We start from the raw sequence: 25944 nt of genomic DNA, 5'->3' as shown, positions 1-25944 counted from the left end.
AGTTAAAAAAGCAAGGAATCTAAAAAATTCAGTAGCTTAGACTTGTTTTTTTTAATTTTATTAATACTTTTAGCAAGGACACATTAAATTGTTCAAAAGTGACAATTAAAACTTCATTTTTACAAATAAAAAATGTATTTCAAATAAATGTAGTTCTTTTGAGCTTTCTATTCATCAGAGAATTCTGAAAACTGCATCATAGTTTTTAGAAAAAACTAAAACAAAAAACAAAAACTAAAAAAAAATGCAACATTTGATATTTATTGAGTACCAAATCAGCATTTTAGAATGATTTCTGAAGGATCGTATGACGATGAGTGTAGTAATGGCTGCTGAAAATTCTGCTTTTCAGTCACTTTAATAACATTTTGAAATATATTTATTTTATATTATATGTATTTTTGATCAAATAAATTCAGGTTTGGTGATAACAGACTTAATGGAACACCAGAGGCTTAATTCAAAAACAATAAAAAAAATTTTTGGCTCTAGACTTTTGAACCTTAGTTCTGTCTGTTAGTATAAAAACATGCTGGCTCAATCTTTTTCTGTCCATAAGAATTAGCATCACACATCTGATCTTGGTAAAGCTTCGTCATGAACATTGCTTATAGCAAGTCTAAAATAAAACTGAACTCAATACAGGAACAACAGAAGGACATACTGTATGAGCTTAAATGTTTGGTATACATTTAGATAATATTTAACACAAACTTAGATGTGGAAATTTGGTTCTATGTACACATGATGACTGTTCTTCTGTTTCCTCTCCTTTCTCAGCATGTTGTATTTGTGGTGAAATTCTTCGTGGCGTGGCTGATTCCAGATGTGCCGGTAGAGGTAAAGGCACGTATAAAGCGTGAACGCTTTCTGGTTCAGAAATACCTGTACAAATACGAAGTGGACAAACTCAAGATGCAGCTGAGCCAGAGTTGCAGCCAGGCTACAGAAATGGCCTCACTGCTGCCCTCTAGTCCGAGTAAACACCGGGTGCTTTCTGAATGTATTTGATTATCCCTGAATCCTCAGGACTACTCTAATAAGCATGGAGGAATCGAATCTTTGGGACCCCTCCATACATTTATTGCAAAAAACTGTCTAACTTCATCCAGACAACTGCCAGAACTTTTATAAAAAAAACTACTTGTGAGTTTTATGGGAAAACCACTTTCCTCTGTGTTTCTCTCAAATGTATGGAGTGCACTTGGCAGAGCTGCACTTCTATAATGGCGAAAGCCTGGAGACTGTTCACAGAGATTTCAGCAGCAAACCTTTTGGAACGCGGCCTGCTGCTTCTCAGGTTACCTTGAGCAAGCTCCTGGGAATTCAGCTGATGAATAATCATTTATGACCATTAAAAGAGTGAAAATGTTTTACAAGGCAATAAGCTTTTATGTCCGTCCAGCTTGTTGCCATTATATATTTTTAAGAAGTAATCTGCATAACCTGCTATATGTCTCGCTGTGAAAGAGGTACATGAAGACAGTGAATTTTTTTTTTTTTGATATGTCAGATTTTCTTGCAGGGTTGTGAGGTTTGACAGTTAATAAATGTTGTTAGATATTTTCTTTACAAGAACAAGCTGATAGCTGAATAACTATCAAGAAAATCATCATCATTTCTGTAGTGCTTGGATTATCATGTTTCACATTTTTATGTTTTATTATTGTTATTTTTGATTAATGCTGTATCTTGCCACACATTTTGTTTTGTGCAATATTAAATGTAATGTTTTTAAATGTATTCTAACTATTGTTAGTTTTCTTCAAGGATGAATTTGTTTCAGCACAATCATAACCGATATATTATCTGGTTGGAAGGATTATTTATATCAGATTAAGCTTTATAATGACTTGCAGTATGTTTTCTGATACTTTGAAAATCAGAAACTCAAGCCAATATTCATCACCTCATCCTGTAAGAGTCTGTCAAGCTTTGCGCATGTCTGAAGCTAAATGAGCATTAGCTCTCATCTGTAATCATGACTAGGTGAACACTAGTCTTGTGTAGCCCTGTTGATGAACACTGTTCACTCCACACCAACCATCCTCTATAGGGACATCACTTGTATGAAAGAGAATAAACGTGTTCAAATTATGTCCCAAGAGTTGTTCTGTTTTTAAACTTTCTTACAATTTCACTACACTAGTTTTTTCCTAAAGAAAATTCTATACCCGAGGTTAAACGTGACAATCGTTTCAATATATATATATATATATATATATATATATATATATATGGATCTATTTGTGTCACAAATGCATTTTCTTAACAACTGTCATAACGATACTCGTATATGTGTATATTATTTTTTGGTCGTCTTATCTATTTGGTCCACAGGTGTTCACATAAAAAGTTGCATTAATCCTTGAGGAAAAAAATAAACTCACGAATAACCATGGATCAAGTTTATAAAAGAAAGTCTTGTCTCCAACGACGAGAACATGCCAAAATAAAGAGATTGAAGTGTATGGACACGTGTTCAGCGCTTGTTGGGCGTCCTCTGCTAATGCGGTCGTGAACACAAGGTGGCGCCTGCGCGTCACTGAGCGCGCTCTCGACTACCTGTTGTGGGAACCGCTCAGGACCGCAAAGCGTCGCAACTGCGCAGAGTTACTTTCCTACAAAGAGGTCTGTGATTTAGCAGGTTATCAAAAAAAAAAAAAAAAATACGACGATATACAATTATCTTATCAAAATGCCCCCTTCATTATGCTCAACCATAAGAAACTGACTTAAATTAATAATAGCTTGCATCTGAGGTGTATTTGCGTCGAATTCGACGTATTTGTACATACAAGTTTTATTTATTTATTTTTGCTGCGAAGGACGGTGCTACGGAAAGAGGGAGGATGGACTGTGAGCTATGTATGAATTATTAATACGCTTTCCTTCACACCATCACACGGGGAAACACCCCTCATTCGGTTTCCATAGCACCGCCCCAGGAGGCCTGCACGGCCTTTCATGGAAAACAAGCAATAGGCATAAAAGCTCAAATTCAGAAACTTAGAATGTCAGGTCACGTGCCCGTCATGTAAGCATCGAAAAACTATCCTCTGTCGCTCGTGGATCATAATTCAGATAATTTGAGAGCGAAATCACAGAAAATGTGAATGGAATGTGAACATTGTCCGCCCTCTGTAACCCCTCCCAAAGCAGTGCACCGCTGCTGGCTCTGACGGGAGCGATCCGCTCCGCGCACAGCGCACTGCTGCTTGATAAAGGAGTGGCGGCGGAAGCTCGCGCCGCTCTGAACGCGAAACTGTCGCTGGCCTTGGTGCTGAAATCCATTCACCTTCTTCTAAAGCTACTCAACTGTCGCTTTACACCGAACAAGTGACGGTACGAGGCGAGGAATTGGTTACCTTTTAATTTTTTTTCTTCTCTTAATTAACCATACATCGTTTTTTTGCAAATCCGAATTTGTTTTTCAACTCCGTCAATTTAAAGCGAACGTAAATTCGTTGACTCAAGTCTGAGATGGCATCGCGTGCTCTTATCGCGCGCAGGGAAGTTTATGAGTTTATAATTATGAGTAGACAGAGCCAGACCACTTCTGATATCTCTCGTGTGTAGGCGGATTTTTTTTTCGCTCTGTGAACACCGTCGTGAATTTTCCTCATCTGTCTAACTGAATCTCTGATCCGCTGGGTGTCGGTCCAGTATGCTCTGTAATCTTACACTGTGACATGGTACTATAACATTACCGGGGAAACGAGGGATTATCACATTTGGACATGGAGACTCCGAGGGAGCCTGGTTTTAAGCCCAGCAAAGAGGGGCTGAAGCAGCTAGCTGGGAAGACACTGGGGCACGTGTACAAGTAAGACATTTTAACATTATAAAACAGATTCAGTCATTTAGAAATAATAGGCCTACATTTGTGTGTGCGTGTGTGATTTAAATTAACTATTGTTATAACAGAACCGAAAATCACGAATTTGCAGCAAGTTTTGTCTATTCATTAACGAGTTTCCCTAGTCGGTTTTGGCGTCACGCTTCATGAAGACGTGAAGAAAATTATGTAATTCTGCATAATCTTGGGAGGAGGGGATGGAAGCATGCAAGTTTTTCTGTCTTTTAAGGTTGTCATTGTAATCCGGTGTTTCAAATGCATTTACGTTTGAACATTTATCGTTAAATTAGAGGATTCCCTTAAGTGCACCTTCTTTTTAGAGACCATTCACGTATTCCCGTTACACCTTAAAAAAAAAGAGACCGCGATGGAAATCATACGAGGAAATTAGTTTCTACATAAGAATTTCACGTTGGTTTGATGCTCCTTTATATTGAATCGTTTTGTGAGTGTGTCTTGTAAAAAAAAAAAAAATTGAAATCAATGAGGAGAGTAAAAGTAAATAAATAAATAAAGATCGACAGCCTCGACCATCTGAACGAATTTTTCTTCCGAAATTTAAAATATCTTCCTTTTTTTCTCCCAGGCACTACATTTAATACATATCTCCTCATCCTTTCGTTTTTTTAATACTTACAGACATTTTGTAGCCTCTGGCTGTTTTCCAAAATATTAGGACATTGTCTTTTATTTGTCATCTGAGATCAAAAACGGAATTGACAATTATAATGCAGTTAATGTGCATTTTATGTATTTCAAATCTTCAAAAGATCACAAAATAAAATGCATTTTATTCCCGTCACATTTGCAAATGTGATTTATGAAATGAAATTTAATATGCCTGAAATAAAATTGTATTTTTATTTTGTTATATAAAAAAATTACATTCTAGACATTTTGCACATTAAGTTATATAATTTCCCTTGATACAAGATAATGCTTCCATTATCCAATAGTAAATAACTGTACGCAAAAAACTCTCCTCGCGGCTCTGGTATAATAATATTAGTCATTAGTGAAGTTCGTGCATATCAGTGGACCTTGAGCCTGTGTATGAATGTAAATAAGGTGAAGGTGAAGAGAATGCTGCAATGCGGTACAGCGCGCTTTACAGCAGCACACGAAGCCTATGTGGAGTTAACACAATCTTTGTGGTGAAAAAAAGAGAGAAAGAACTCTTTCTGTAGGCCATTTGAATAACTATTGCCTGAATCTGTGCAGCTTAGAGTAGGCTACAAGTGGGAATGTAAATTGAATTAAATGTTAATATGAATTCTTGACACGTTATAAGTAATAAATGTGGATGAAATTCATTACTGGTTCTCCAGGATTGTAGTCGTTATGATGTTAGTGTCATACAAGGAGTCTGACAAATGTTCTTCTGACTGATTCAGAGTGTTAGAAAAGCGGCAAAAGCCTGGCGAGAACATCGAGCTGACCGAGGATGGACGGCCTACCCAGACCAAGGAGAAAAAGCCACCTTTGTGCGACTGTACGTGCTTTGGACTTCCGCGCCGCTATATCATCGCCATAATGAGCGGCCTTGGCTTCTGTATCTCCTTCGGTATTCGGTGCAACTTAGGCGTGGCCATAGTGAGCATGGTGAACAACAGCACCATTCACCTGAACGGGAAGATCGTCGTTAAAGAGGTTTGTGCGCGATGCACGCTTGGATTTCATATGTTTCGTGACACCCCCAGACCCCTCAAGAGCGTGCACACACACATACACATAGACACACATGTACCTTGGCTACACTTTGTTTAACGGAAAATAAAAAGGGACAGAATTTAAAAGCACAATGATTTGTTTTTGTTGGAAGGAGGCTTAGTGGATGTCCCATTGCTAGCTTCGAAAATATTGAAAACAAGAAGGCTACTCATGCAAAAAGAAATTGACCTTGGTTACTTAAATGTCATCAGCCTCAAATTGATTAAATCTTCAACTGGAAACTAACCCTGCGCTCTTGTCATTTTATTTATTAATTCATTTATCTATTTATTTTGTGCACAATCATTTATATTTTGTTTGCTACAGCTCTGAAACATATTCACATTTTCAATTGTCGCTAGTCTTTTACAGATAGGATTAGCAACCTGATATTTTCTGTTGTTTCTCTCCCTTAGAAGGCAAAATTCAACTGGGACCCAGAAATAGTTGGAATGATTCATGGCTCATTTTTCTGGGGTTATATTGTGACGCAGATTCCCGGTGGATACATTTGTTCTAGATTGGCGGCAAACAGGTAAAGCCCTAGAAAAATAATAATTTATTTATACTTCAGATTATTATTATTATTAGGCAATTATTAGCTCATAATGCTACAGTAATTAATTGCCTTTAAAATCCCACTTGGTTAATAGAATTTCCCACATTGCAATAGAAAACAGTAGGTTTACCTTGTGGCTAAAAATACCTAATGTTAACGATAGGACATTGAGTAAATTAATAAAAACAACGAATAATAAATAGTCTTTAACAATATTTTGTTTTATCGTAGGTTAATATAGATGTTAATTTTTTCAAACCTGCAGGTAAATTGTTTATTGTTACATGAGCTGGCGAGTTCAAATTGGCCTAAGTGTTCGTCAGAAATTAAACTTTATGCTCTCTATCGGAGAAGGTGAATGTATTATTTAATGCAAAATGAGAATTAATGTAAGACGATAATAAATATTCGAAATAAACTTACAGCTGACGATTAAAGCGATAGTCACGCCCGAATTCGTATTTCCAAATTCGATCTGCAAATATTGACTGTACAGAGACACGTGATGCGTTCTACATTTGGTTTGAGTTCCACACAGTAAATAGCTTGCATGGCGGTACCATGCTGTATCATACAAGGGGTGATTATTCATATTGGCGAATGGAACTGTACCTGCCATTGGAAGAAAACAATGGATAATGGGAGGAGCTTATTTAGCAGAAGTTCAACTCAATCTTATTTATTTATTTATTAAAGACTCTTAAAGTCACACATTTGTGGTGAAATTAATTTCATTACGAGTTATTTTATAACACTTTATTTTATGCATAATTGCAGTTTAAACCAAGTTTATTTAGTCAGAAAAACGAACAAAAGAGAACGAACTTCTTGAGAAACTTCCAAAGCTAGCTATCTTTGCTTCTCACGTTCTTATTTGAAGGCCATGGTGAAATGCATATGAGACATCACTGTTGTGATTTCATTATTCCAATATATAATATAATATAATATAATATAATATAATATAATATAATATAATATAATATAAACCTTTGGAATACAATTTTCATTTGTTCAGAGGGGAAAGTGGGGGGAAAGACAGAGTTCATTGCTATGGTTGATCAGCCTGCTTGTGTTGTGTGAGTGGCAGAGTGAATGCTGACCCGTCGTGTGAGTTTGTAGGATTAGACTGTGGGAGTGGGTCTGTGGGGCATTCTCCACCTGTTAATGAGATCCCGGGGGGAGCCGTGTCTAATCTGCTCAATGAGGGGGGCATGGCAACCAGCCCCGGACATTTGCCAGAGGGTTTAGCTGTACCTCATTTATCACACAACAATTTATACAAAAATAAAAAATAAATAAAGCTGCAATTTCGTAAACTGGAGATGTGTTTAAACAATTTATGGCTGGCTAACAATAAATAAACGCTGTCAAGGAACTATCCTATAATAAAATGCTTTGCAATTATTAGGTCTGTTAACTCAGTACTTCGAATCTTTGATTTAATTGACGTTGCTGAAATTGTACCACAGTTCTCAGTTCATATTTTGGCTACTGGTCGACGTGATTGAGATCTAATAGAATCAGCGAGTCTCGTGCTGGAGAACTCCCTCAATCCGATTAGCAAGCGTCGCCGGGAGAGAGGTGAGATGGTCTCGAGCTCTAAGAAGGGGGGAAAATAAAATGGAAATAAAATGGAAGGCCATATTTCCTCTGTGGCAGTGCTGGCATCACCCCGCGCGACCGAATGGCAATATTCTTGTTGCTGTTGTTGTTTTTCTTAAGAACAGATCGCAGAAACCATATATTTGAATTGCTATTATATTTTGATTGAAATAGTGTGAGTATGAATTATTGATAATTATTGATATTGATACTTTTCTCTCAGCGATAAAAACTTATGAATAACATGTTATAGAGGAAGCTAATATATATTTACATTCTATAACCTATATTCTATAATTTAACCATGTATCCATCTATTATTCAGGGTTTTTGGCGCAGCCATTCTCCTCACATCCACACTGAATATGTTCATCCCCACAGCTGCACGTGCTCACTATGGTTGCGTCTTATTCGTTAGGATATTACAAGGGCTTGTAGAGGTAAGAAAGAACGATTTTCTCTCACTCGTAAAAAGCGATCTAATACCATACCCTCTATAGTTATATATATATAATTTGGTCACTTGATAATAAATCTTCCTTTAAAACAACAGAAAAAAAATCTTCCTGGGAAAAGCCTGTAACAATCAGTTATGGCATGATATACTTTTGCTGAAGAATCTATTTCTTTGTGAAATAGAGCTGATGTGTAGTATTATTGTTTTTTTAGGGTGTGACCTACCCAGCCTGTCATGGGATCTGGAGTAAGTGGGCTCCTCCACTGGAAAGAAGCCGTCTAGCCACAACCTCCTTCTGTGGTAATTTCCATCTTTATTCTCTTTAAAGCCAAATAGATTAGTGCATAATAAAGAAAACCAATGCCATTATATTTGTTTAGTTGCTACCGTAGTGCCTCATTATTGTGTGCATGTTAAAATTTTAAGATACATTTGTTGTTTATCCGCATGACCGCATCATGCATGAACCATATTTTCCAATGTTGTTTTATTGCATATTCAGTGACTGATTTTTTGATCAATTGAACTCCTCTTCTTCTCTTCTGTAGGTTCCTATGCTGGAGCTGTCATTGCCATGCCTTTAGCTGGGATCTTGGTGCAGTACACTGGCTGGTCATCTGTTTTCTATGTCTATGGTAAGAGTGGTTTATGCATGTGAGCCGTGGTTTTGATGTAAACTGTCATTGTATGAGTACGCTTAACGGTCTTGATGAGTGTATTTTAGAAAGTGTAGTATGGATTAACAAGAATTAGTGCTGTCTGGAAAGCAATGAATTGTAATCCAGTTAGTTATATGAGGAGTTTTCAGTCAGCTGATTTTCCTGTCTGATTCTTTTATGATGTTTTCTTACAAGACCAACATCTTAAGAACTGTTTGTTTCCCTTTAGGCTGTGTTGGGATTTTCTGGTATATGTTCTGGATCCTTGTGTCATATGAGAGCCCAGCTGAACATCCCACCATCACAGCTGAAGAACGCTGCTACATTGAGGAGAGTATCGGCGAGAGTGCTAATCTCATGGGTGCTACAGAAGTGAGTGACCACAAACATAATCTTGCTCCACTCTTGATAGGAATGTAATCTCTGGGATATAGTGGGGTTGGATATCTCAGAAGAAAATGCTTGATCATAGGATTCAATTCCTTTTTTAAGAGCTGTTTTGACTAACGGCATAACATTCCCTCTCACCCAAACCTATACTTAAGCGCCGCTCTATAATTATCTTTAATTCTAATGCTCATTAGTTGCTTGCTGCTTGTTGACACAAATCTACTTCACTTGGTTGTGCCTAGGAAGGTTGTCCTTCCAAAATATTTTATTCAGAATTCTGATGTACATCGAAGTGTAATGGATTATCCAAAATATTTTGTTCTATGCATTGGTTGTTGGTTGGATTTTGAAATGTGGATGTTGCTTATAACACAGGCTTGCAAGGATGCAGTATAAAGGGGCTAAATGATTGGAGAAGTCCTTTATGTGTCAGCAGAGAGAAGTCTTTGATTTTCAGCAGACAATCCAGTTATGGCATTTTGATTGTAAAAAAAAAAAAAAAAACATGCACAGAAGAAGTGTTCACAATAAGATCTATACTATTCATTTAGAATATTATGCTATAAGACAACTTTAAGATTGGGAGCTAAAACAAACTCCTGGTTCTCTCTCTTTTTTGAAGAGATCTGAATCTGAGATTTCATATAGGGTAGGTGAAACCACAGAGTAATTTTTGTCAGGATGTCTTGAAAACAATGAGAAGATAAAAGGCATATTTCTTTGGTGATCACACTTCTAGGATTATAGTTATTTTGTAAATATTAGACACAGCCGAATTTGTACCTTATTGCAGTCGTATGGATTTTGAGATAGAGGCTGATACAAGCAGTGTCACTCACTACAGGTCACCAAAGGTTGATTTTGTCACCATGGTGTTATATGAGGACATCTAATGAAATCTGTGAGTTTAAAGTACCAACAAGTAGTTAGTCTATATAAAATATCAGACAGCGCGCATTTCTTTGGTCTAAATGCCATGCGCTCTTAGGGAACATCAGGACTGACAAAGAATAAAAAAATGTCATTCCTGCTCGCAAAATCAAGACATGACATATAAATTCATTAGCAGTATGGGTATTAATGTAACAGTTTACTCCACATGCTGCAATACTCCTTTCTCTTTCAGAAATTCAAGACACCTTGGAAGAAGTTTTTCACATCCATGCCTGTCTATGCAATCATTGTGGCCAACTTCTGCAGGAGTTGGACCTTCTACTTGCTGCTCATCAGCCAGCCTGCATACTTCGAGGAGGTGTTTGGCTTTGAGATTAGCAAGGTAATTGCAGTTTACCTTTCATATTGTTTGTATTTGTTTTATACAAACTTAATAATTGACAAAATAACTAATAATTACTTAATCTGCAATCAAGCTTTATTTGGGTCAGAATGTCTAGCCTTAGTGTCTAAGTCGCATATGATGTTTGTCTGTAATTCCAGTGTGCATCAGCAAATGGGTGACCTTTGTCATTCCCTAAGGTCTGAAATAGGTTGATGAATTATTCATTGTGAATAGTTCATAATGAATTATTCATCAATCATTTATTGGTGATTTAAGTCTGTGCTTGCATCTCATTTTGCTCTTGTTTTCTCACTTCCTACAGTTAAACCTTCAATCGTGTTTTTACATCTAGTTGTAGTATTAACACACTAATGGTGATGCCTTACATACAGTATGATGGTGCATGTCAATTTGTTTTATTTTTTAGAAGACATTTATTTATCAGATTTATCCAGTATTTACTAAAATTGTTTTATTTTGGATTTTTAAATGGACCTGTTTTCCTCTTTTCTGTGGTTTAATCACATCCTAATTTTCCACAGTATTAACTAACATTGGTCAATGGCTAATGCTTTCTGCAGTGTTTTCAGTAAGATGCTTCTGAGCCTGTCGGCTGCTGTCTTATTCAGGTTGGCATGCTGTCAGCCTTGCCCCATCTGGTGATGACCATTATCGTACCCATTGGAGGACAGATAGCCGATTACCTTCGTAGCAGAAACATCCTGTCTACTACCACAGTTCGGAAGATCATGAACTGCGGAGGTGAGAGCAGCCTACTGCATATAGCTCCTATAAGACTGAATTCTGATTAAATCCATTGTTCAAGGAATGGATGAAAATAACTAAAAAATTTCTTCAAACTGAATATTAATAGTCATAATAATAGTCATGTGATTGTCTTTTTTAGCTTAGTGAGTTTATTATCTTTCACAGGCTTTGGGATGGAGGCCACTCTATTGTTGGTGGTTGGTTACTCGCATAGTAAAGGAGTGGCCATTTCGTTTCTTGTGTTGGCTGTCGGCTTCAGTGGATTTGCAATATCAGGCAAGTCTTTGGGGAAACAGTATGTCTGATTTAATATTTTACCTTGCAAACCTGATTTTTATACACAACAATGACAAGAAAAAAACAGTAATAAAAAGCCACCATATCCACAGCCAGGGAACACAGCAAATAATGACTTATTTCTGACAAAATACCATGTTTTCCTTTTATCACTCAAAATGCTCTTCCTCTGCTGCAGCTTGGAAGGAATAGGTTGTTCTGCTGGACTTTTTCAATAATTCATACACACTATCCCCTGAGAGCAGCCTCACAGTCAGAGCACTCAAAGGGGGAGGGGCTAGAGACTCCTCCGCTCTACAAGATGGCTGCTCTTTCTATTTTTAGTCTGAATCTCCAGCATCATGTTAGAGATACTGAAAAATGTTCACTCTTGCTGCAGGACCACAATGTGCAGATTATACTAGAGGAATTCCGTGATTTAAAAATCTCATTCTGTAATGTTGTTTGTTGAAGTATTATTTTAGTGTCATTGATATACTATTATAGTTTTAAGTTTTATCAATGTTGGGTTAGGGTTAGTGTATTTTTGGCAGTGTGTATTTTAGTATAAACTTTTTAAAAAAATGTTTATTGTATTTTAAATGCTTTTTTTTAATTAGTAATTTGTTTAGTGAACAATAGTAACCGTGGTGTGTTGTAATTAATTCAGTGCCAAAAAGAGAAAAAAATTTAATCTTTTACAAAGTTATTTCTATTTTGTCCAATGTTAATGTAATGTATACCTTTACTGTCCATCAGGTTTCAATGTCAATCATTTAGACATCGCTCCTCGCTATGCCAGTATCCTCATGGGAATCTCTAACGGAGTGGGAACTCTGTCAGGAATGGTGTGTCCTCTTATTGTGGGAGCCATGACCAAACACAAGGTAAGACCACCTTCAGGACTTTCTTTTGAATTCTAGATCTTCAGTACTATGTGTTTGGATTGGATGGATCATCATTTAAATTAAAGATTTTGCCCCATGATGGATTAGAAGGTGTGACACTTACGTGGATTGAGAATCACAGCATAACTGTTATCTTGATTCTTTTCTATATTATTATACCTGATATATAAATAATATTGTGACTTCAAAAGGTTTTGTGTGACAGATTTTCAGATCTCTCTCCCTACCTTTTATTCATTACCAAAAGTGCTCAGATTCACCAGCATTAAGCCTATGATTATTTCATGCGTTTTTCTTGGAGCTCCCAGGATATTCCTTTGTCAATGAATTCCTGACAACTCTTTCTTCCTTTCAGACCCGAGAAGAGTGGCAGTATGTGTTTCTTATCGCTGCCATGGTGCATTATGGCGGTGTAATCTTCTATGGCATCTTCGCCTCCGGGGAGAAGCAGCCATGGGCAGATCCAGAACAGACCAGTGAAGAAAAGTGTGGCTTCATTGATGAAGATGAGCTGGCTGAGGAAACTGGAGACATCACCCACAGCTACGGTGCTCTGGGAGGTCCAGCCAAGACCTACGGTGCCACTACACAGTTGAACAGCGGATGGGCAGAAGGATGGGATAAACGAGAGGAATATGTACAGGAAGGTGTGGAGGAAGGGGGCTACAGATACAGGCAGGGTGGGGATTACTCCTAGACCTCGCAAATAAGCACTACCACACACACACACACACAGACAATGCATACAGCCCTACAGCAGCATACGGTGGAACAAAAAAGTATTTGGATACACTTGGACAGAAGTCGCACCTAAAAGTGTATAAATTCCATTGCATCAAATAAGAAAATTTAATTGTAATCTGCAAAAAAAACTGCAAATTGTCTTTCTTTGCTTTAAATAAGTGGATGTGTGAAGTGTCCTCATTTTGAAAAAAAAAAATATATATATTTATTTATTTAGTTATTAGATATGTCATTATATAACTGAATATAACAAACCTGTTGATATCTAATCTAATGCAATGACATTTCTACATTTTTAAGTGTAACTTAAATGTCCAGATACTTTTTGTAGCCACTGTACAAACAGTACATGATTAAAAAAAATATATATATATATGCCAACACTGTAGATTTTGTAGTGTCTGTGAGTTTTGAAAAAAATATTATCGGTGAACATAGAAAAATAACCTATAAATTGTTGTATGTTTGCACAAATTTAAATGATCAAATCCTACATTTACATATTAATTTAAATGAGTCAATTATACAAAGGAGATGGCACATATCAAAATTGGCAGACTGTAAATGTTCTATGTATTAAAACAGAGTAACTTTATTTCAAGTGCAATCATGTGTAATATTCTGAAACTGAGTTTTTCCACTCCATTATTCCGAGCCTTTTCAGCATAAAGAAGCCTGTAGAGTTAGTCAGGAAAGTGGCTTCCAGAAGCGAGGCTCTAGAGTCATTCGTGGAGAAATACTGCTGTAGAGAATTCCAGCCAAGCAACTGGTTTCCACTGTCTTTTTTCTGATTGCACTGAGAGAGCTGTGCAATGTAATTTAACTGCACAACCTCATGATGCGTTACTCGTCCATCATTTGTCATGTTTTTTGAGAGATTAAAGAGGACATTTGTCTATGACACAGCAGAGGAAAAAAAGCACAGTTTTTTAGATAAAAGCAACAAAAGTGTTTCTCAAGCTCAGCAATTATTTCAATCGTATCCGTAAATATATATATATTTTTGGACGGTGCTGTTCAATTTGGTGTTTGGTGTAATAAATTAATCTTGGGAAGGGGTTTGATTTTCGATAATTGGGATTGCAAGAGCTACAAAAAGCAAAAGCACAGTGTGTCAAGGCTACGAACTCTTTAATTTCCATGCAATTGTTTTAACTCCATGCCATTTTGACATCTGTGAATGTTGGTTATGCATGGGTCAGAACTGTTTTTGTCTTTACAAATGTTTTTTTAATTTTATTTTACAAATGTTGTTACATATGATTTACATAAGATTACTAATCTGTTACATATGTGTCAATTTCTTTGCACAATTAACCAAAGGTAACTTGTAGTGAGAGATTTTAGCTGGGATGGAGGGGGGTGGCAGTGTTTCCATTAAGTAAAGAAGGAAGAACCTGTGAAAAGGACTTGTATAGTCCTAGCAGCAGGTAATAACCATATTCAATGTACAAAGCAATAAATCAATGGTAACAGTTACTTAGCAGTCACTCATTAAAAAATATGTAACACATTAGCACATTTAACTGTAATCATTTTGGTTTAAGTGTTTTTGTGATGACAATTAAAAAAAAGAGAAAATAGTAAATAACTACTTACTGTTAAATATATATATATATATATATATATATATATATATATATATATATATATATATATATATATATATATATATATATATATATGTATATATATATATATATGAAAATATATTTAGATTTAGCAAGAGTCCAGTGCAACTCTCTTTACTGTGAAGAGTTTATGTGCTGGACCCACTCACCAGAAGAGAATGATTCTTAAGTGCCACCTGCAGCTGGTTCCTGTGTGAAACTCTTACTGGGGTCCTCAGCTCCGCAGGTGGCCGCACCTCTGTAGTCGTCCTGTATGGTTGCCAGTGGTTGCTTTTTGAGAGTATGTTATTGTCGGGTATCCTTTACGTTAATCCTCTCTTTTTGTCCTTCCCCTTTGTTTCTGGTATGTGTATTGTCTGTGGTTAGAGAAGCTCTCCCTTATCTCCCTCTTCCCTCTTTCCTCCTTGCATTTTCCCACTACTGTTTCAATATTCAGTGACACAAGGATCGTGTATAAAGGTATTCAAAAATCTTCAAAAATGACAGTAATTTGCCTGATGATGTTGAAGTACCTTATTCTTGTTTTCTGCTTAAGCGTGAAGTGTGAATATATGGCTTCTGTGTTACTGTAAACGGAGAGGTATGTTGATGTGAAATTGAAATGCTCTATATAGCCTTTTTATATATAAAAGTATAACAAACTTTACTTGTCTGTGTTGTTTTACTGTGATTCCATTAGGCTTTGCATGCAGGCCAAAGACACCCTGCTTAAAATTGTGTCAAATTTGCTGCCAATATTGTAGATATATAGTAATCAGTGTTGGTTTCTAAATAGTCTTCAAGCACACCAAGTACTTTTTCCAGCTGCTGCGAGTTTGTAAATCATATCTAAGATTTTAGCCCAGGCTATGCATCACCCACATAGCATCTCTGTGCCCTTTCCTTGCTCTAGTAAAATCAATATAGGGGTCCCTGGAGATCGGCAAAGCCTATTGACCACACAAACGTCCTAATGGAGGCAGGAAGGAGGGGCTGCACTTAGAAGCTATTTAGAGGATGTGTTCAGACTCCTCTCTCATCAGCATCTCTGATGCAGGAAACCTACTGCCCTCCTGCTGTTGTGTATTTTTAGCAGACAAATAAAAACATTTCAAAACTACTTTAATGATGGTATTAAGTTAAAATCTCAGCTATAAGTTTAGAATTTCATAATTTGGATAAAATTAAAAATAATTTCATAAAAAGTCTCTTTGGTAACACTTTACAATAAGGTTCCATTAGTTGATGTATTAACTAGCATGAACAAACAATGAACAATACAATTATTACAGTATTTATTAACCTTTATTAATGTTAGTTAATGAAAACACAGTTGTTAATTGTTAGTTCATGTTAATTCAGTGCATTAACTAATTTCAACAAACACAACTATTGATTTTAATAATGCATTAGTAAATACATAAGTTAACATTAACTAAAGATTAATAAATGCTGGAGAAGTATTGTTCATGCTTAGTTCATGTTAACTAATGAACCTTATTGTAAAGTGTTATCATCTCTTCAAACATTTGATCTTTATGTCTGACAAATATTTTCTAAAATAAGGTTAGTCCTGTTGATTGCATCTGTGCCTGTTCTTTCAGATAGATAGATAAAAAAAACAGTCCTCACACGAAATAGTGCTGCAGATTCAGACAGATCCACATCCCTGCGGAACACACAGTAAGAGAGGTGCGAATGAGACACTCACCTGCCAGACGCTTTAGAGGTTGTGACCTTGGCAGTATTTTTGCCTTGGTGAAGGATATCTATCTATCTATCTATCTATCTATCTATCTATCTATCTATCTATCTATCTATCTATCTATCTATCTATCTATCTATCTATCTATCTATCTATCTATCTATCTATCTATCTATCTATCTATCTATCTATCACAAACATCCTCCACAACCTGGAACACAGCCGAGTGTCCCCATGCATTCAGTAGGGCAGTCAAAGTCAAGCTCCTGTCCCGCCGTAGGGAACCGTCACAGTCTGGACGATGTCCAGCTTTGCCCTTTCTCTCTGTTACAATGTGTAAGTCAGTTACTAATTGGATAACCTTTCTTTCAGCAGCTGATTTACAATATCAGATTGACTGAAGAAACATGTTCACACTCGGGTGAACATAATTGAAAGCTTGTCAATTGAGTGTGGACGTGTAATTGGTCTAAGTAAGGTTTTGTTCTAAATTCCACAAAGATGCTCAGGTTACTGTTTTTACAGAAATGCTGATTTAAAACACACCACCATGATAACCAAGAATGCCACAAATAGAACCACAAAGGAAGAGTAAGAGCAGTTTTAATAGATAGATTAATTGTAATAGTATCTTTTAAATAATATTATAAAACGGATAGTTCTGGTCCTTGATTCTGATTGGTTGAGCCGCGTTCAAAGCTGTAAATTACTCTCCAAACATACACCTTTATTTACTTCTGTGTGTTGCGCAACTACATTGTTTAGTGGAAGAATAATGTTTTTTATTTATATTGTTACAGTTTATTTGCTCTGTTTTATTCTGTGAAACCTTACTACGTGTATGGAATAACCGTTTTATTAAAGCAATAACTCTGCTTCGAGTCGAGCCTAAAACCGGCCCTTAGCTGTTATAAATTCACTGTGAACCATAGCTTCTTGGGGATTATTGCTTTAATAGCTATTAACTTCTAGAATAATTAAATCATTGTAAAATATTACAAATAAGATGTAAAATAATATGTTTTTAAAATATGAAAAGGATAAAAAAAATCTAAGAATAAAGTAATTATACTTCTTCTTGACAACTTATTGGTTAGCGGATACCATGTTGAGCTATTGCTTTTGCTAATTAGACAACCACAATGATCCTGTCACTTGTGACCCTATTACACGTGTTTACTCTGGTTCTGTCAGCCGTAACCGTCACGGATGTCCAACACAGATTGCAGTCCACACCCTCCTCACTTGGTGTTCATTCAAGCTTCTCAGTTATATCCGTCTAATGTCACACTGAGAAGAAAGATTAGGGCACACACAGAGTGTACTGGCATAATAGCATTTTTTCTATAAGGACTAATAAAAAAATAATTATTTTGAAGCATCATTGTAAACCTGGTTGTTTTATGCTCACGTATGTGTTTTTGTTGGTGGGTGGAGGTGCTTGTGCATGGAGGCGTTTGGGGCAGGTGTTGCAGTGGTCTCTTGGGGCGTAGAGGGGTGGTGTAGTGAGACTGAAATCACTCTTTGATGACAGGGGCCTGCATGAGGGCCCTGAAGGCTCGCATCAACCCATAAATATCTCCTGATCCCCTCATGGACATGGCCGGCGACTGGTTGGCGTATCCAGTGTTTCATTCTCCATTGGGAAAAGGAGGGAGAGGTGAGGGTGGATGTCTGTGTAATCCATCTCATGTGTGAGGGGGAAAAACAGTGAATGAATGAGCTCTCATATTAAAACCGAATAAGTCCCTTCCCCCACTGGCCCAGCTCTCAGTCTCCTCATCAATTATTCCATATAGTCATTAAATTCTTGTCTATTCCAGCTGCGGAGCATATTAGGAATTTTTATGCTGCTGTTGTTTAGGTTTAAGTGGCGAGTGTTATGTGGTGATGTTTACCACTACTTCAGTCCCTAAAGACAAGTGAAACTGTTAAATTCAGCATATACATTATATAAAGCAGAGAGAGAATCTGGGCTTTCCCACTCAGCTCCGCCCTTTAGAAACCACCTGACTGCAGGCATGTGTGTGTGTGTGTTTCTGTCTATAGCCTTAGGTGGGTTTTTGCGTCAGTAGTACTGCATGCTGACGTCTCATACTCTCTTCCTGTAATCAAAATTCACATCTTGTTCAGGTGCTGGAAGAAGAAATCATGTGGGTGGGGAAAAGTCTTGCTTGTGATACAGGAAGGGCAAGCCATTACAGCTGCTGAAGGATTTCAGCAGATCATGAACATATATCTTCTGCTGTGACAGAATTTATGGATACATCTCTTCATTTTTTCATTTTTTTTTTCAATCCACTTTTTTTCATTAACTTTTATGCATTTAAATACATCTTCAACAGGAGCATATATACATAAAAATAGGCTTTTCTGGCCAATAATGATGAAACAAATTTTTATATTTAGTCATTATTAATACATAAAAAAATGAAATATTAATTTATGAAATGGGCATGCACAATTAAATATCAAATATTAGCCAAATACTGATACAAACAAACAAACTTTTAACCCTAAATATGTGCTGTTGATGGATTTTGCATTTATACATAATATGCAGTGGTGCGCCTCACCATCATCTGAATGACAGAGTGAGTGACAGAGAGGAGAGAGTGCCTGAGGGACTCAGGGGAGAAACCTGACCTTTAAACAGAGCTGGCTACCAGTCCACAATCAGACGTACGTCCCACAGAGGGGCAAGACACATCTAGTGGAGACGGTGCATAGGAAAGGGCCATTAAGTTAAGCATATCTGTTATCTTTCATGCAACACAATACACATCATGTATGTTTCAAGCAGTTGTATAGTTCTTAATGTTTGAAAGCACCATAAAACTGCAGATCCCAAACAAATGTTTTACTTGTTTCCATACTAGAGCAAATATTCAGACATTTTTTAGTTGCAGTCATAACAAGAGAACTTTTTCTATCATAATGAATGACAGAATTACAAAAATGAACGACAAGGAGAGAATTAAAAATCAATTAGTAGATTCATTCGTTGTGCGTGGAGGTGGGTATGTGTGTGTGTGTGTCAGTGCTGCCAGACTGAGCTTTATTTACTCAGCTCTCACAATACCCCTTCACCAGATGGGAACCAACAGAGTGAGGGGGGAAAGAGGGAGGAAAAGAGGCAGAGAGAGAGGAAACAGAGGGAAAGAGAGGAGTGGGAGATGTGTGCCCCATGCTTACAGCCACGAGGACTCCTTTGTTCCCCGTCAGACCCCTATTGCAGCATGACAGGGGGACACAGGCTGGCTGTAAAATCTCATTAAAAAAGAGAGAGAGAGACAGGCCTCAAGAGGGCTTGAGATCCCATTAAGACGTCGACATACAGACTTCAGTCATAAAGCCGCAAGGACTCCTGTCAACATGCATGTACAGAAACATCAGGGAAAAAAGCTAGATTTTTATCAAGAACAAAACACAGAACAAATGAAAATGGTTTCCAAGAGAGAGCAGAGCATTCTGAAAAGATGAATAAAAATATAATAAATTAATTAAAAACAAAAAAATTATATATATGTGTGTGTGTGTGTGTGTGTGTATATATTTATTCTTACACTCGATGGATAGTTTTTTATGTTTAGTTTGTTTTCTCCCCACTGTTGCATTAATATATATACACACACAAAAACACACACAGGCACACATGGTGCATTGGCTCCCCCACCTCATGGGCCTGATTATTGATTTCCCTCCTGTTGTGTAGACACCTCCTCTGCAGATTTGATTAGTCACACAGAGGTGACAGAGGGGAAGTAAAGCTCTTAGATTAGAGAGTGGTGACAGAGAGAAGGTGAGAGAGAGAGAGGACGAAAGAAGCCGAGAAAGACAGCTCTATAAGAGATTTAGAAATAATGAGTGCAAACTTTCATCTGATTGATGATCATGTGTATACAACTAATTTTGTAGTAATATTTAGATATTCTGAACTTGATTATATTTCTGTTTTTAAATTCACCTGCATGTATTTCTTCATTTGATCATGCCGTCATAATGGATTTTTCACACATTTTTGCGGGAAGCAAGAGATCACATTATGGCAACTGCTGGTTTTTCAGGTTTGATATCATCATTAATTACTTTATGGCACTTTGCTGTCTAATGCACTGATGAACTGACTAACTGCATTCTTACTAATGTGTATTTTAACTGCTGGGATAAACACACACACACACATAAAATGCGGAATATTTCTTTAAATCGCATCGTCCCTTGCGTTTTGTGCATATGCATGTTTCACAGTGAAAGAGTGTTAAATTACACACCCTGTAAAAAGCTAAAAGTGAAAATAAAATCTCCAAGTGTGAACACAGATCCTAGAAAGCTCTCTGGAGAGTGCTTGTTCTTAACACTTCTATTTTTATGACTTAACATAGTCACATGAAATATAGAAAGAAAAGTGATATGGGTTAAGACACTGCAATTAAGTTAACTATTTCTGCAGTAAGATCTGGAGCCAGATTCAAAGGACCGGAACAAGACAGATTGGTAGCAGTTTGGGCTAGAAAATTTGATGATGACCAAGAGTGAGTTAAGAGGTGTGGGCTGGGTTTTCTGCAAATGCTTTTTGGCCTGAACTCCCAGGACAGATATTAATTCAAGTCCAAGCATATTTTAAATGTGTTTAATTTGGTATGTCTGTTGAGGAAACCACAATTTTTAAAGGTCTTTATTTTCAGAGGTACATAATTTCTGAATTCATTTCTGTCTCAGTGTTGATGTTTTGAAATGAACCCAATATGCAAAATTCAATGTAATTTAGATTATTAACATGATCATACTTTACTGGAATCCCTGTTATACACAATACACACCATTCTATAATCTGAATTATTGTTTATACTTTTTAGCAAGTAAAAGGCCTTTTAAAAAAGTTCCACCTTCAGGTTGTGGTTCTTGTTTCTTTTTGGTGTGAAATTTATGCAGATTATTTGATAAATTAAACATAATAACTTCTATATTGTTACTAATATTTCAAGAAGACCACTTAAGAAATTGAAGCAACTAGGTATACTTGTTGTTGGAATATTTATCAGATACTATTTTTTTTTTAGAAAAATTATGTTAAAATGTGAGCATCAAATATGATACATCAGGTTTTGGAGGAATGTTCATTATACTGTTCAATCATCACTGTATTGCGATGCAAAAAAACTAGAGGGCTTTGATCATAAAACTAAGCATTTAAATATCATCTTACTGTAATACGACATATTTCTTTGAGATATAGAAGGACAACTGATATTTATATGTATTTTATGTACTGTATGCATTCTGTTATAAAGGTTTCGTTAATTTACATTAGAAGCTATAAGAATCTCAAACCTTCTTGTTGATCATAAGGTGTTTTATTTTTCAATAGGCTCCATCCTAAATGAGTCCTGCCAACTGAAATCTGAATAAATCTGATGTGTCTTTGTTTGACATAAGCTTTAACTTGTTATTAAATTTTATTCATCTGTTGTCTCTGTTATCTATTTCATCTGTCTGCTCTTCTCCGCCTCTATCCATTCATCATTGTACCTATAGGTGACTCATGCAGCGCAGAGGTGATGTGGTTGGTGACTCATTAGCACGCACTTGCTCTCACTGTGTAAGCTCTGTTTTTCTGACCAACATACAGTTTACTGCTACACCTGCATTCCTTTTTCTACCTTCTGTTGTTTTGATCAGTGGGTAATCATCCTTCCATTCCAGTATCATGTGTAGAAATGTTCACAGCACTTTGCTGTACTGTCACTCATTCCTCCACAGATAGACTGGACTAAGAAGCACTTTCTGGCCAATTATTTCAGTATACAGCAGTCTGGATGAACCAGCTAACTGTCACTCAAGTGAGCAAAACAAAAGAGGTAAGGTAGTGAAACAGACTGAGTGACAAACAGAAAGAAAGATAATGAGAGAGAAAATATGGAAGACAGATACTCAGAAAAGATGCTTAACTGATCAAAGTAGCTGTCATGCACCTTTCTAGAGAGAGAAAGAAAAAAAACAATACTGATTTATATCTAACACAACACATAAGCATGGATAGAGGCTGTTGCATACTATTGAGAATCAAACCAACAGATAGATAGATAGATAGATAGATAGATAGATAGATAGATAGATAGATAGATAGATAGATAGATAGATAGATAGACAGACAGACAGACAGACAGACAGGCAGACAGACAGACAGACAGACAGACAGACAGATAGATAGATAGATAGATAGATAGATAGATAGATAGATAGATAGATAGATAGATAGATAGATAGATAGATAGATAGATAGATAGATAGATAGATAGATGGATGTTTATTTTTGTGTGCGTCCTATAGATCCTGTTGACAGACAGACACAAAGGTTTAAATGAACAAGATTATGTACTTGAGTGATTAAAAAAAATAATAAATAAATGTGGCTGTATGTCTATGTGATGAGTCATCCTGAACCTGGAGACACTTACACCTGTTTCCGGAGCTACAGCACCCAAGAGATGTAGTCGTCCCCTGATTAAATGAACAAATCAAGGTCAGGCAGAGAGCTGTGGTAGAACTCAAACAAACTTGCTTGCATGGTTTGTAAACTGCAAGAGAAGTGTACCACTACATGTTTGAGTATAAATGTGTGTGTGTGTGTGTGTGTGTGTGTGTGAGAGAGAGAGAGAGAGAGAGAGAGAGAGAGAGAGAGAGAGAGAAAGAGAGAGAAAAACTCTGAGTAGTGCGATATCAAATTCATCCACCAGAGTAGTAGTTCCACCATTCATTCCCTCAAGGTTACTATTCTGAAACATGAGAATTTGACGCACATTCTGACGCAGTCATTACTGGGGCATTCTAGCCCCACCCACCAACCCTTCCTGAACCAATGAAATTCAATATGCTCTCTCTTCCTATACGCTGTCCATCAACATCATGGTATGGCTGCAGCAACACTGAGTGTGACTATATCGTACCTTTACACTGACAATTGTTCCAAAAACCTGCACCTAGATAAACAGATCGACAGACAGACAGACAGATTCATATCTAACACAATACATAAGCATGCATACAGGCTTATATAGATAGATAGATAGATAGATAGATAGATAGATAGATAGATAGATGGATGGATGGATGGATGGATGGATGGATGGATGGATGGATGGATGGATGGATGGATGGATGGATAGATAGATAGATAGATAGATAGATAGATAGATAGATAGATAGATAGATAGATAGATAGATAGATAGATAGATAGATAGATAGTCTAGAAAATGTGTATCTGCAAGAGGGACACAGAAAGAATTTTCATTTGTCATACTGTATTCTGTATGAGATGTTCTTTCCAAACAGAACATCCGCCCGGCCGTGGCTCTCTCCATCTCATTCTCTTTTTCAGTCTCTTTGTCCTGTGGCTTTTCTCTCTGAATTTTTAGAGAGCAAAGAAGGTTGCCATAGAGACAGAGATGCTTATAGTAGTAAAGAAGGAATGTGGTTGTCATGGGATATTTTGTAAACTAGGAGAAAATCAATGAATTATTGAGACTGAGCTATGAAGAACACTAATGTGAGGTGACTATGTGTGTGTGGTGGAAAAAGAGAGAAGGGACAGAGATCATTCTGATCAAATCAACAATAATTACAAAGTGCATTCATCTGTTTTGTTTAACTTGAGTAGTTGTTATATTAAAAACTTGAACCGCTCCAGCGTTTGGACATTGTAACAGACCTGATGATGTGGATGAGTGAAAGCTGATAATGCACTGATAGCTCGTTCTCCATCACGTGATAATTTCATTACGGCTAGACTTGATCCCATCACCACTCACAAGTAATCATATTATTGTACACACACAAAGTGAGAGCAAAAGAGAGGAAGTAGAGGATGTTGCATCCGGACCACAGGGATCCTAACAATAGATTCCTGTTTTCAGCTTTGTTGTCTCCTGTGCAAATCTTTCTAGCACAAACTAAAAGATCTCATCATCAGTAGCCCACTTATTCACGGAACTGAAAATATAAATCTGATTATAGTGATATGAGTTTGCCTCCCTCAAGTCTGCAAAGCATCTTGAAACCCACAGGAATACTCCAGCCCCACCTAGTGACGATTTCATGAATAAATCGCGTGGGGGTTCTAAAACGGTATGACATAGGCCTACCTGTACTTTATATTTATTGCAAAGCATGTCCTAAGAAGAATCAAACAAAAATTATTTAAAATAAATCTTACAGTATATGTTTTCTTATAATTACCAAGCCAGAACAACTATAGGTACCTACGCGTGAAATGATGACCCACAAAACAAGAGGCTAATATGTGGAACAAACGGTAAACTAAATGGTTTCAAGATATAATGTGTTCCAAATACGACGTCAACTAATGGCACATTTGCAACAGTAACACTATTAACGTCACGTCATCTGCAGCGGTGTACAATCTGACAGCTGCAGTACAGTAATTTGCAGTCGCACCCTGAAGCCATTGACCCGGATGTTGAGTTGCCACTTTATGAACAGTGACCTTCTCACTCACTCTGTCTGCAAGGAAGCAATACTATAATTAAATCTGTTCCTTTTCGAGTAAATTAAGGCATGGCGCATATGAAATGTAGGTTAAATTAACTCATATGCGTGACTGACGTGATTATTTTGCTCCATTAATGTTGTTTTCACACTTGCTTTTTAAGGTGGATTTTGTTTCTTCATCTGGAATTATTTAATTATTAATATTTAGATATAGAGTTGAGTGCATGCCATGAATCTATATCGAGCATAAAGGCTAATGCTGTGGGACAAAGAACTGTAATTAGTGATGGTCCCATCTGATGCTAAACCGGCCCCATAGACCCCAGGGACCAATTTGGACAGACACGTGCCTGGTGTTCCAGCGTGTCTATCCGAACACCAGACGCGTTCCTTGGTTGTCCAGGAAATGCACAATTCCGCCTTCTGTCACGTTCCTGCGCAGTGATCCCTGTCGTGTAGCTGGCTCTCTAACTAGAGAGAGCATCTTGGTTATGTATGTAACCACGGTTCCCTGAATAGGGAACGAGATGCTGCGGTGACGTCACCGTATGGGAACACCTCTCGGTGTGACGAATGTCTGAAGCCCTATACCATCCCGCCAATCCTATTGGCCAAATAGCGCTTGTCACCGCCCCACGCATGCGTACGCATCGTATACCTGGGTGCCGCGCGCTATTTCGCTCAGATTTCATGAACTGAAGAAGAATGCTATCAAGGTATGGAACGGCCGGGACCGCAGCATCTCGTTCCCTATTCAGGGAACCGTGGTTACATATGTAACCGAGATGTTCCCTTTCATAGGTCACGTCGATGCTGCAGTGACATCACCGTATGGGAACCCTATACCATAACGCCTGACGTACCTGTTGTGACAGCAAGGCCTTTATTCTTGTGTCCGAAACA

General features: G+C 37.1%; 3 protein-coding genes across 4 annotated transcripts in view; all 3 read left to right on the top strand.

Moving 5' to 3' along the window:
• Positions 1-2097, top strand: part of LOC132105768 (anoctamin-5-like) — a 35929-nt gene extending 33832 nt beyond the window's left edge. For both annotated transcript variants that reach the window (XM_059511164.1, XM_059511154.1), the window contains one exon: positions 781-2097. In XM_059511164.1, coding sequence (XP_059367147.1) covers positions 781-1011 — 231 coding nt within the window. In that variant the 3' untranslated portion in view covers positions 1012-2097. The remainder of the gene's footprint in view (positions 1-780) is intronic.
• Positions 1-25944, top strand: part of LOC132105779 (ARL14 effector protein-like) — a 144359-nt gene that overhangs the window by 23425 nt on the left and 94990 nt on the right. The window lies entirely within an intron of this gene.
• On the top strand, positions 3182-13411 carry LOC132105761 (vesicular glutamate transporter 2.1-like). Its single transcript, XM_059511141.1, has 12 exons — positions 3182-3826; positions 5254-5509; positions 5986-6104; positions 8059-8173; positions 8403-8490; positions 8739-8825; positions 9079-9221; positions 10366-10515; positions 11148-11280; positions 11452-11562; positions 12322-12449; positions 12826-13411. Exons 1-12 carry the CDS (start codon positions 3741-3743, stop codon positions 13165-13167), a joined length of 1758 nt encoding a protein of 585 aa, XP_059367124.1. The 5' UTR covers positions 3182-3740; the 3' UTR covers positions 13168-13411.

Source organism: Carassius carassius, chromosome 2, assembly GCF_963082965.1.
Source record: "Carassius carassius chromosome 2, fCarCar2.1, whole genome shotgun sequence".
Classification (NCBI taxonomy): domain Eukaryota; kingdom Metazoa; phylum Chordata; class Actinopteri; order Cypriniformes; family Cyprinidae; genus Carassius; species Carassius carassius.
This window is presented reverse-complemented; position numbering and strand designations above follow the sequence as displayed.